The sequence below is a fragment of the Microtus pennsylvanicus genome, chromosome 2 (assembly GCF_037038515.1).
Source record: "Microtus pennsylvanicus isolate mMicPen1 chromosome 2, mMicPen1.hap1, whole genome shotgun sequence".
Classification (NCBI taxonomy): Eukaryota; Metazoa; Chordata; class Mammalia; order Rodentia; family Cricetidae; genus Microtus; species Microtus pennsylvanicus.
The window spans coordinates 5,965,577-5,979,150 of NC_134580.1; the positions used below are offsets into that span (position 1 = coordinate 5,965,577).

General features: G+C 39.0%; 1 protein-coding gene across 1 annotated transcript in view; it reads right to left on the reverse strand.

Annotated features, from left to right (window-relative positions):
* The window catches only part of LOC142843028 (histone acetyltransferase p300), a 62,737-nt gene that overhangs the window by 33,843 nt on the left and 15,320 nt on the right, over positions 1–13,574 (reverse strand). Inside the window, exons 3-8 of the mRNA XM_075959802.1 lie at positions 9,376–9,555; positions 7,509–7,770; positions 5,323–5,436; positions 4,142–4,387; positions 2,088–2,181; positions 1,451–1,588 (exon numbers count right to left, since the gene is read on the reverse strand). Coding sequence (XP_075815917.1) covers positions 1,451–1,588; positions 2,088–2,181; positions 4,142–4,387; positions 5,323–5,436; positions 7,509–7,770; positions 9,376–9,555 — 1,034 coding nt within the window. The remainder of the gene's footprint in view (positions 1–1,450; positions 1,589–2,087; positions 2,182–4,141; positions 4,388–5,322; positions 5,437–7,508; positions 7,771–9,375; positions 9,556–13,574) is intronic.

Sequence of the window (13,574 nt, forward strand, 5' to 3'; positions counted from 1 at the left end):
TTTCTTTTTTTTCCGGGGGGACGAGGGGGAAACCAGGGTTTCTCTGTATAGCACTGGCTGTCCTGGACCTCTGTAGACTAGGCAAGTCTTGTAATCTCAGAGATCCGCCTGCCTCTTACTCCCAAGTGCTGGAATTAAAAGCCTGTGCCACCATACCTATCGAACAATTTTATTAAAGAAAGACTGGTGTTACAATATAAAACAATATTAACTTTAAAAAATTAAGAATTTTTTAAAAAGATTTATTATGTATATACAGTGTTCTGCCTGCATGTCAGAAGAGGGCACCAGATCTCATTATAGATGGTTGTGGGACACCATTTAATTCCTGGGAATTGAACTCAGTAACCCTTGAGGAACAGCCAGTGTTCTTAACCTCTGAGCCATAGCCATCTCTCCAGCCCTAACTTAAAAGAGGTTTGGTAATCACAAAAAGCCACCCCATAAAAATACTTTCTGGAGGGCTAGAGAGCCCACTTAGTGATTAAGAGCAGTTCCTGTTCTCTCATCAGCAGTATCAGGCAGTTCTAGTGGATCTCCCCATGCACTCATAACCACATAGAATAAAACTCACACAAAGACATGCACATGAATAAAACTAAATACACTCTGGTTTTTGTGATTCTACATAAAAGTTGTACTGTGCCACATAAACAGAGAAAACCTGACTTTTCTTCCAATATCGTTTGTCTTTAAACATTTCTGTTCTTTTAAATTAACTTATCAAAACAAAACCAACAATTATTCAAAACTTTGTTACAACTTATAGAGAAGCAAGGAGATAGCTATTTTGTCATTATGGTTTCTCGCTCTAAACTTGGATGTGGTAGTCACAGCCTTTAATTTCAGTACTCAACAGGCAGAGGTAGGAGGATCTCCAAGTTCAAGACCATCCTAGTTTGTATTGCCAGTTCCAAGACAGCTGGGATTACAAAAAACCCTAACTCAGTACAAATAAAGAGATTCCCACTGAACTATTTCTCAGTAAGGTATGTGGCAACCTCTAAAAATGTATGTGATACTAGCATAAGCTTGTACACGCATGTGTATAATTTCTGATACCCTTCTGCCACACTATCACACCTACTTCATATCGTGGTGGCACTCACCCTAATCAAATACTCTGGCAGTAATATTTTATTCAAATTGTTTAATTTATTGTTTGTGGTTTCAAAACACATCTTCAGGAGTCAGTTTTCCCCTTTCTACCATTTAAGTCCAAGGACGAACTTGAGAGCAAGAGTCTTTAGTCACTGAACCATCTAATGATCTCCAAGTAAACAAAAATTATTTAATATTTCTTAACACTAGGCAGGATAATTTATATGTTAATGATAAGACTTGTGAAATAACATGAAGAAAGATGGAGAGGAAAGCAGAGAAAGATTAGATTTTGGAAACACTATTAACACCACAACACTTGAGACTGACATGCCATCACTTTACTTACAGTTTATGAACAAGGTGGTTTCGAAGATCCTGAGTAATATCTTCATGCCACTGTTTCCGAATTCCAGTACTAGATGGCTGGGCTGCTGTTGGCAAAGGACCCAAGGAGGCCACACTGGCATTTTCACTCATCATTGGGCTTTAAAAATGAGTGGCAAATAGTTTTAGTATTGGAAACAGGCTTCACTTAACTAGAGACAACAGTAATTACTGCCATGAATGGTGACTGAGTATTTAAAAGGCATATGTATGAGACTACATGTTGTTTTGTGTGTGTGACGCAGTGTTACATTTCCTTATGAAGGACAAGGAGGAAGGAACTCGTGTATTTGAAAATCCAACTCACGTCACCAGGCTGTTTTGCCATATGGACACACACTATCTCACACCAAGAACCTTGAACACTGGCTTAAAATAACATTAAAAAGAAACATATTCTTTGAAAACGTTACACACTTGCACATATATTCTGATAGTGTCCATCATTGAAGAATGGGATGGAGGGGTATAGTTTAACTCATTTAAATGCCAAATTAGGGCATTTTCCTTCCTAAAAGTTATTTGTAAAAAAAAAATAAAATAAAATAAAAAACTCAAGGAATTTTCAAGTATTTGAAGGGACTAAGGCATAAACTTACTTTTGAGAATTTATGGCCGAATGCAACATGGGATCAGAAAGAAGATTCGGCGTCTGAACCCCTACACCTCCATTTACACCCATGGGACTAGCACCTAAAGCAAAACAAAGCAAAGGAGGGAAAGAAAAAAAATAGTCACCATACAATGAATGCCTTAAACCAAGTGAAAAAAATGTCAAATTAGAAAAAGAATAGCACATACATTTAGCAATGCAATTAACAACACAGAAAAATTAGCACATGGGGCAACCATACGAACCAGTGAGAAAAAAAGAGGCAGAGGAGCTGGGGAAAAAAGGCTCAATTGGCAGTGTTGCTACACTAGCATGAGGCCCAGAATCCAGATCTCATGCACATACATAAAACACAGATTTGACAGTACTCAAATGTAACCCTAGTACCAAAAGGGGTGGTCTCCAGACCTTACTGCTCAGCCAATCTAGTCAATGAGTGAGCTCCAGGCTAATCAAGAAAAGAGTCTCGCCAGGTGGTGGTGGCACGTGCCTTTAATCCCAGGGAGGCAGAGGCAAGCGGATCTCTGTGAGTCTGAATCCAGCTTAGCCTAGTGAGTGAGTTCCCGAACAGTCAAGAGATACAGAGAGAAGCCCTATGCTGAAAAACCAAAGACAATAAACTTACACAAAGCAGGGCTAGAGGACTCAATGTTAAGACCCCTAATGCTAAAAGAAACTCGCCAGTCTGGTTCCTAGTAGCCATGTAAGATAGATAGCTCACAAGAACCTGTAATGTAACTCAAGATTCAACAGTTCTGACCACATTCACATGCACACATGGACGGACGGACACACATATACATATAATTAAAAATATTAAAAGAAAAAAAAAACAGATTGAAGACTGTAAGAACACCCATATGGAAACTATAATCCAGAATACTGCCACCCCACTTCTGGCCTCTATGTGCATGTGATAAAGTAATATAAAAGCAAACAAAATTTACTCATACATAAAGTGTAAGGAAAAGGGTAGGACTGAGAAAAGACTCAGGAGTTAAGAACACTCGCTTGGATGTTAGCATGATGGTATAAGTCTTTAATAATAGCATTACAGGCTGAAGCAGGTAGATCTCTGAATTTAAGGCTGGATTGGTATAGTGAGTTCCACAACAGCCAGGGCTATGTAGATACCCTATCTCAAAGAAACAAAAACCAAACAACAAACAAAAACAACACTTGATCGTACTCTATCTAGGAGACTCAAGTTTAGTTCCCAGCATCCCTGTCAGAAGCCTCAAAACTTCAATTCCATGGGAGACTCAACACCCCCTCCTGTACTCCCTCCAGTCAGTACAAGTACATGTGCGTACAGACACACACCAATACACATAAATTTTTTGTTTTGTTTGCAATGGGGTTTCTTTGTGTAACCTTGGTTGTACTGGATTGCTCTCTGTAGACCAGGATGGCCTCAAACTCAGAGATCCACCTGCCTCTGCCTCAAGTGCTGGGATTAAAGGTGTACAACATTGCTACCAAGGGGAAAAAAATTAACTTTCTAAAAACAAGGTTGGCTAATCCAGGTGTGATGGTGCATGCCTTTAATGCCAGCACTTGGGAAGCAGAGGTAGGAGAATCTCTGAGCTTGAGGCCAGCCTGGTCTATATAACAAACTCCAAGACAGCTAGATCCCTTTCTCAAAAAGCAAACAACAGCAACAAAATCAACCAATGGGGGAAAAAAAAAAAACAAGAACGTATAGGGTTGATCAATGAGATGGACTCAGTGGGTAAAGGTCCATGAGACACAAAGGATGTTATTTCTGGAAATTTAATCTCAAGTGTGAAAAGGAGAAACGTAACCAAAGTATCAAGTATTGATTGTAATTTCTTTCAACATATCGATTTTAAAGAAGTCCTTCTGCTATAATTTAAAATTATCTTAATTCCAAAATTCATTTAGTAAAAAACACAAAACAAAGGGAGACAACAGAGGTAGGGAGGCAGAGGGGAGAGGGAGCATGCCTGTATTAATCTTCATTTATACACGATATTACATACTTAACCACATCACCTCTGAACTAGACAAGGAACTTACTCATGTTGTTCATGGGTCGCATTCCTTGGGGAGACTGCCCAGACTGCTGACTTTGTTGATTCTTTGCTTGTACCTGGGGTTGTGGTGGAATCTGGTTTACTTGATAGGGTAGTCCAAGTGCAGCATAGGCACGCTCTATAGAGCTGGGATCAATCTGACTAACAGTGCTTAGGCTAGGGGTAGACTGTTGACCCACTCCTAGAGAGCTAGGGTTTCCAAGCCCAACTGGTGCTCCAGAAAGAATTGCTAGAAAAGACAAAAGACACAGTATCAGAATACTATCATTGGTAAGAAAAAGAGACTAGAATGCTTAATGAATTTTTTTAAAGTTTCAATTACTGAAGGATCTTAGTATCATAGACCATGTCTCCAACTGGTCTTTTGAAAAATTTTCTAGATACATGCTTTATATGTGCTAAATGCTTAGAATGGTGTGGTAGCTGTACTTTTTAAATGTAGTATGTTTACTTATTACTTTTCTCTGAGAACGATCTCATCTTCATCTCATAATTTTTTATTTTATAAAATAAAAATCCACACATGCACACAAAGAACATAGCTTTAAAAAGGTCAGGGAGAGGTGGTGCATGCCTTTAATCCCAGCACGTAGGAGGCTGAGGCAAGCAGATCTCTGTGAGTTCCAAGCCAGCCTGGTATACAAGAGCTAGTTCCAGAATAACCAGAGCTATTACACAGAAAACGAAACCTGTCTTAAAAAAACAAAAAAGTTCAGCCTTTTTTGTTATTTAAATTCAAATGATCTACTTGGCCGCAAGTATGTAAGAATAGGCTGTTCAATGCCAAAACTATGATAATTCAATTTCGAAGATTTTAAAGTCAAGACTAAGTTGTACATGATGTACAATTGTAATCCCAGCACTCAGAAAGCTAAGGCAAAAGGACAGCAAGTTCAAGGCAGCGTAGGCTACCATAGTTAATAAGACTCTCTCAAAGAGAGGCAAGAAAATACACATTCACCTACTGATGTTTTTAAAGACAAGGTGCACTGAGTTCTGTTTTTACTAATTTATAGAGGGGAAAACCTTTTATTCAGTATGGCATTAAAGGACCAGTTTGGTCACTAGTCTCACATATCAAGCAGTATCTTAACTCTATCAAACGGTGCTAGTGTACTTCTCAAGCTTGGTTATAAATCAGCAAGATTCAAAACAAACACTTACACTGTTGATTTCGCTTATCCCCAGCATTTTTGAGAGGAAGACACACAGGACAATCATGCCTTGTACAATTCTTCCAGTGTGAAATGATTTGTCGAGAAGATGCACAATGTGCCACTAAAACCAAAAAAAGAGAGAGAGAATTTCACGTTTTCTTTACAGGAATAAGTCAACTAATTAAAAGTTGCTCCAGATGTGGTACCTCTCCTAAATAAAAGCTATAGCACACACACACAAAAAAAAAAAAAAACATACCCATAAAAGTGCTGCTACACATAAAACTATTGGGTAATGTTACACATAAAACTATTAGGTAAAACTGTATTGTGTTAGGTATTTGCCCACACAAAGCCTTCAACAGTACTACCCGAGCAGTGCTATGCTAGAACAAATCAACTACCAAATATCACAGAATAGAAACTTTTACGAAAACAAGCTTCACAGGGAACACTTCTGCATTACTAGTGGGAATGCAAGCTGGTAGAACCCCTTTGGATGTCAGTGTGGTGATTTCTCAGAAAATTAGGAAACAACCTTCCTCAAGACCCAGTAACACCACTTTGGGGTATATATCCAAAGGACGCTCAATCGTGCCACAAGGATATGTGCTCACAGCAGTTCATAGCAGCTTTGTTTGTCATAGCTAGAACCTGGAAACAACATAAATGCCCCTCGATCGAAGAATGGATAAGAAAAATGTGGTACATTTACACAATGAAGTGCTACACAGCAGAAAAAAAAAAAACGACAGCTTGAATTTTGCAGGAAAATGGATGGAACTAGAAAACATTATTTTGAGTAAGGTAACCCAGACACAGAAAGACAATTATCACATGTACTCACTCATAGGTGGTGTTTAAACATAAAGCAAAGAAAGCCAGCCTACAAACCACAATCCCAGAGAACTTAGACAACAATGAGGACACTAAGAGAGACTTACATAGATCTAATCTACATGGGAAATAGAAAGTATAAAAAGACAAGATCTCCAGAGTAAATTGGGAGCATTGGGACCTTGGGGGAGGTTTGATTGAAGGAGGGGAGAGGCAGGGAGGGGAGCAGAGAAAAATGTAGAGCTCAATAAATATCGATAAAAATAAAAAATTGCCGGGCGGCGATGGCGCATGCCTTTAATCCCAGCACTCAGGAGGCAGAGGCAGGCGGATCTCTGTGAGTTCGAGACCAGCCTGGTCTACAGAGCTAGTTCCAGGACAGGCTCCAAAGCCACAGAGAAACCCTGCCTCGAAAAACAAAAAAAAAAAAAAACAATAAATAAATAAATAATTGAGACCACCTAGAAAATAAGGAGAACAATATTTCAAGAGACAGGAAAAAAACTATAAACAATGATGTCATTCACATAAAATACTAAAAATAGAACGTGACAAAGTATTCGGTCAGTAAGTTATCCCTAAAACTGCTAGTTCTGTCTTTGCCTAAGGACAATTATATCTCTTAAATATTAACCTTAAGAAATATGTCTTGCCTTGGTTTATTGTGTAATTAGAAACAATATCCTTGACGCTGAATTTTAGACATGTTGTGCTACTTTAAAAAAGTAATGTGAGACTTTGTAAATAAACATTTAATTGGAAAAAAAACTTTTACAATTTCCCATCCTATCATATCCTACTCACTTAAAATCTTTTTGTTGTTACACACCAATTATCTTCATCATTTCCACAAGAGAATACAATCAAGATTCTTTCACCAAACTGGGTTAATTGTATTTCATCCAGACAATAGCTTTTTAAAGGTATTATGACAGGCAAATGTTCAAATTGTAAAGTGAATCAATGGCTTTCTGTGCAAGCATGAAGACCAGAGTTCAGACCTCTAGTGTTCAAATTGTCAATCATATTAACCCTAATGTTTGAGAGCTGATGACAATGAATCCCCAGAACAACCTAGCTGATACCTAGATCAGCCTAATCAGCAACTTCTGGCAAATTCAGGGGTAGAAACATGGCTCAGCAATAGAGTGCTTGTCTAACATGCTTATGGTCCAGGGTTTAATCGCCAGGAAGAGCATAAATATGCAAATGTACACCAAGAAGCTGTGATTTTATTGGTCTGGGATGCACCTGGAATATGAAGTTGATTTGTTTATGAAGGAAGGGAAGCAAATTCATGTATTTGATGAAAGAATATATGTATGACCATAATGACATCACCCTAAGGCTACTCACCTTGACACGACTTGCCTGACTGACAGTGTGTCATGTGGTTTAAAACATTTTTCATGGTTCGACAGTGGGGAAGGTTGCACTGCCTCACTTCCCCATTGGCCTGCTCCCGGCGCTGGCACTTGTGAGCGTGTAAAAGGAGAACAAGCTGCTGCTGGATGAGCTTGCGCTTCTCTGGATCAGCTGTGTGTGCGCCAGAACCCATCCCAGGCGCAACTGAAGTCACCAGGCCTGGCTGCTGGACCGATGAGGGTGGCTGCTGACCCTAAAAGAAATGACAAAGATTTGTGTGCTATCTTTTAATAAGGACTAGATATTTTCAAATTAAACCCTTCTCAGTTATGCCAGGCTTCATTTTTTAATTTGGATGGAAACAATTCAATAAATACATGATAACCCCTATTATCAGAATGCTTAATGCAGTAAAAATAATTACAACAACTCTCAGTAATAGTCAAAGTATGTATAAGAAACAGAGAACTAAACAAATATGAAGAACAGGTAAACTACACATTCTTGGTACTGGAAACCCACAGGGTGAGATCCAGAATTCAAGGCCAGTCTTTGCTACACAGCAAGTTTGAAGCCAGCCTATAACCAGACCCTGCCTCAAAAAACACATAGGGGCTTGCGAGATGCTTTAAAGCTTGCTCTTCCAGAGACCCGAATTCAATTCATAGTCACACGTCCAGAACTCACTAACACCTTTAACTCCAGTTCTAAAAAATTAAGACCCTCTTCAAGATTACTTGGGGACTCCCATGAAAACAGGACACATCCATATACACATAAAAAAAATCCTGAAAAAAAAAAAAAACAAGAACTGGAATTAAAGACATGTGCCACCATGTCCAGAAAAAATTGTTTTTATACTTCCAATGGAAAGAAGCTTTTCCAAAAAAAAAAAAAAGTTATCAAAAGGTAAAAACAAATTTCTTTATTAAATTCAAATTCACAACTAGAAATTGTTGGAACCAAATCACAAGAGATTCATCTGTCTGCCTCTGCCTTCAGAGATTAACAGTGTGCTGTACCACACCTTACACGTCCCCTAAGAGACCTTAGCCCTGGCTTGCCTGGAACTTGCTGGGTAGACACGGCTGGCTTAAACTTACAGAAAGCTTCCTTAGTAGATATTTTAAGACAGGTGAAAATTGTCCATTATAATGCTGCTCAATGAATTTAACAGTAGCCAAATGTGCAATGGGTTTCATCCCAACAGAGGATTAATTTGAGAGAAATTACTTTATTATACTAAAGCAAATAAAATTAGTATACTTGATCCTTAAGAGTAGAAGCCTTTGCAAGAGTCTTTCTCCAAGGCAGAAAGATTCTAGTTTCCTACCCTTCAGTAATCAGTAAGGCCTGCTGAAGGGATACACACATTTTATCAATACGCACAGGAAATAAAACTCCATGTGGAAATTTTGCAAAGCAAAATTCTATTCTAAGGCATGAGGCGCTCCCTCATATAATTCACCCCATCATGTATCTCAGACTCCAAGTATGTATAATACCACTGTGTTAAATGCCACTCTAATGTTCACGAAAGGGCTCCAGGTAATAACCTGATTACAGTTCAAGATGCATGTTAAGAGAAAACCAACTCCTGTAAACTAACTTCTAACATTCACATGTTCATCATGGCATGTGTGTACATACCCAACCTGCACACAAATAAATGTTAAAAACAAAGAGCCAGGGAGATGGCACACAAATTTAATCCCAGTACTTGAGAGGCAGGGGCAGGCAATCTCTTTGAGTTCAATGTCAGCCTGGTCTACAGAGCTACGTAAAGAAACTTTGTCTCAAAAACAAAAACAAAAAAGAAACAAAGGAAGAAACAGTCTAAAAGAAAATTAGTACTCACCATGTTGGGCATTCCCCCACCAGGAACTGCCTTTTTGTCCATTGCAAATGGAGATGGTAAGCTATTTGGTAGTACAGTCTTTGTCTGAATTGGGAGACCAAGGCCACTCGCTCCAATCTGCTGTCCAGAATTCTGAGCATATGGTGAACCATAAGGACTAGGATTGTTCATCATTCCCATCTACGTAAAATTAAAAACATTCTCCATATTACTAAGACATCGCCATTTCCATACTTCATGTTCTATATTACAAAATAATTTTAAAACAAATCCTCTGATTATATAAAACACACTGAAGGGCCCAGCAAGATGGCTTAGCAGGTAAAGATGATTACTGCAAAAGTCTACCAACCTGAATTTGATCCCCTGCACTTGTAAAAGAGAAAGGAGATCCAAGCACTCGGGAGGCAGACAGATCTCTGAGTTGGAGGCCAACCTGGTCTACAGAGTGAGTTCCAGGACAGGCTCCAAAGCCACACAGAGAAACTATCTTGAAAAACCAAAAAAAAAAAAAAAAAAAGTAAAAGGAGAAAACTGACTTTACAAATTTAAAAATGAATAAAAAAGTATATTTTTATCAAAGTACATTTCACTGACCTAGGTATAAAAAAAAATAATTAATTAAAAAAAATAAAAACTGAGTACTAGCTAGAGGCTGGAGGATCAGAAACTGCAAGGTCATCCTTAGCACAGAGAGCCCAGGCTCTGAAAATAAGATATCTTCCATGTGTTCAGTTTACCTGGAGCCATCCTACTACTACACAATGATTAACTGAAAATGTTAAGTAGTTTTTAAAATTATGTTTACTTATTTGTATATTAACGTTTGCACATGCACACACACTTGCATGCACATAATTACCACAGGGCACGTGTAGAAGTTAGAAACTACCTGAATAGGTAAAGGAAAGTTTCTTTGCCTACTAAGACATCTCAAAGGCAACTTTCTCCCTAAACTTGTATCTCGCTGATTAGGCCAAGGAGCCTGGTCATCACCTCTTCATAGTTGAGATTAAAAGCCCATGCCATCATAGTCAGCTTTTTACATGTGTGTTGGTGACTAGTAAGTCCCTATATTTGTGTGGCAAGCATTTTACCAAATAATCTTTCTCAAAGACCTACCCCCAAAACTACATTTTCATAACGGGCTTATTTCTGTGAGGCCTGTAATTCCAGTCCTTAGGAAGAAGCAGAATTACTAGTTCCATGTCAGGCCAACTATCTGATATTAACTTACAAACAACAAAAAAAAAAATCAAAAAGATGCAATTTTTAGCTTTTTTCCTTTAAGTTGTACCACTTACACCCTTTTCGACACATTCTCACTATGCAGACAAGCTGGCCTTAGAAGAGTAATCCTCCTGCTTCAACCTTCCCGCAAGGGCTGAATCATAAACATCATGTACCACCACAGGTGTTTATTTTATGTGTGTGAGTGTTCTGACTGCATATACGTCTTTGCACCACTTGCATGTAGTGCCTCTCAAGGCCAGAAGAGGGCATCAGATCCCTGCAACTAGAGAGATGGTTGGCCAACATATAGGTGTTTCAAATGTGTCTGGGTTTTCTGGAAGAGTCGTTCCTTCAGTCCTTAGCTTATAAATTTTAAAGTACTAATATTTATTCTAAAATAATTTTAATGATGTCCATGCCTATAATGAGATACAATTCATTCACAATTGAGTCCCTAATTAAATTGGATATTCATTGAGACATGGAAAGCTATTTTACCACAGAACTTTAAATGAACAATAAAAGAACAAGAAACAAAATGTTTATAAAAGTCCACCAAAAAACACAGAAATCTGTAGCCTACCTTAGTATCTTTAAGTAATTATAATATGCTTATTCATATATCTCAATACAATCTGGTGGGTTTTTTTTTTTTTTTTTTCAGAATTCTACCTTCCCATCATTATACCTTCTGGCCCTTTGAAGTTTTCTTTCTCCCCCACCAAATAGTATAAGATGGGGCTATACTTGTAACTGCTACACTGCTATCCCATCTTGTCCAATTATTCACTGTTATACAGGTATACCTAACCTGAAAAGACAGAGAAAGGACTAATGTTGTGCTCCCAGACAAACATTCTATACTGCAGGGAGGTTCTCAAATAAAAAGCTATAAACTCGAAAATAGCTTCAAGAAGTCCCTGAAACTGACCAGATTCACTAGATCCCTATTTGCCAGAGTAAGCAATAAATGGTAAGAGTTCCCAGCCCCCCAACACAAGCTGAGCTGCAAAGACAACTCTCAGGAGAAAAAGCTACAAAGACTAGGATGACAGACCAGCTGCAGAAACCAACCAAGTTGCCTGGAAGTTTAGACCAACTGAGCCAATTGGAAAGAACACTCTCCAACCTGTTGAACTCCCCTCAGGCAGTACAGGTTCACAGCTTTGTGAACTGTTGTTACCCACCCTGGGGTGAGCTTTGATGATGCAGTGGTCTTTGAGTCATTTCTTCTGTAAGCAACCCTTCACCCACATTCCTATAAGCAATCCCAACAAAGCTTATTGGTTCACACCAAATTGGCCTCTGGTGATATCTATACTTTGGTCAGTGATTACCTACCTGGTTAAGCAGACCTCCTGTGGGTTTCATCTCCCCAGGGAAAGTTATGCCATACAACAACCAGAAAGTTACAAGCAAAAGAAACCCCACCCCACAAAAGCCTCTGGAGCATCATTATTCCTTTGCTAAAAAACAGCCTTACACATATTAAATACCTATTAATACTTAAGTTGCTGCAGAAAGTTAGGAATGTAGTAATATGAATACTCACATATATTACAAAACAAAACAAGGGGGCTGTAAAGATGGCTTAAGCAGTTAAGAGCATTTGTTCTTACAAATGATCCATATCCCAAGAAGAATCTACATAGTAGTTCACAACTTTATATAACTCCAGTTCCAGGGAATATACTTCTGGTTTCTAATGGCACCAAGCACACATGCACACGAAAACAACAAAAGCACTCTACCAGGCAAGCTCAAGCTTGTAATCTCAGGAGGCTGGAACAAGGGGACTGAATTTGATAAACTCTTGAGTTTGACACTCATCCATCACAGGTGCTGGAAACCAAGTTCAGGTCTTCTGTAAGAGCAGTACAAGTTCTTAACTGGTGAGCCATCATCTCTCTACTCTAAAACACTCTCTTAACCTAAAATCTTAAACATCAAGAACTCTTGGTGCTAGAGATACTCATTTGATATAGTTCTTGCTTGCCATGCATAAATCCCTGGGTTTGACCTCTCTGGACCCCATAAACCACATGTGGGGTACATGCCTATAATCTCAGCATTCAGGAAGTGGTGACAGGAAAATCAGTATTAAACAGGGAGCTGGAGGTTAACCTGCTATATTGAGAGCCTATCTTAAACAGCAAAACTCTTCTAACATTACATACAAAAAAAAGCTATCCAGGCCGGGCGATGGTGGCGCACGCCTTTAATCCCAGCACTCGGGAGGCAGAGGCAGGTGGATCTCTGTGAGTTCGAGACCAGCCTGGTCTACAGAGTTAGTTAGTTCCAGGACAGGCTCCAAAGCCACGGAGAAACCCTGTCTCAAAAAACCAAAAAAACCAAAAAAAAAAAAAAAACCTATCCACCAATTGATGCATAGAGTAAACTCCAAAAGTATATTATCACTCCTGTTTTGGGAAACTGAATTATATCCCTAAAACACACACTCACTTGAATGGTTAAAACTCAGAAGTATTTGTGGGGTGCTGTGATCAATCCCAGGGTCTTGTTCATACTAAGCACACATTCTACACTAAACTCTGAAACTACATCCTAAATTTGGCAAGATTCATCCCACTACAACCCCATATTTTGAGATAGCATCTCACTATGTAGCTCTGACTGTCCTTGAACTCTCTATGGTAGACCAGGCTAGATTTTAATTCAGAGATTGATCCATCTGGTTGTGCCCTGGGATCAAAAGTGTGCAACACCATGCTCAGCTTAAGATTTATTTCTTGCCAGGCAATTATGCAAGCCTTTAATCACAGCATTAAAGAGGCAGAGGCATGTGGATCTGTGAGTTTGAGGCCAGCCTGGTCTACAGAGGAGAGTTCCAGGACAGCTAAAGCTACACAGAGATACCTTGTCGGGGGGGGGGGGGTAGGAGGGCGGGGGCTCCATGAGAGAGCAGTGATTTGTGTTTTGTTCACTGCCATGTATTCAATTCCTGA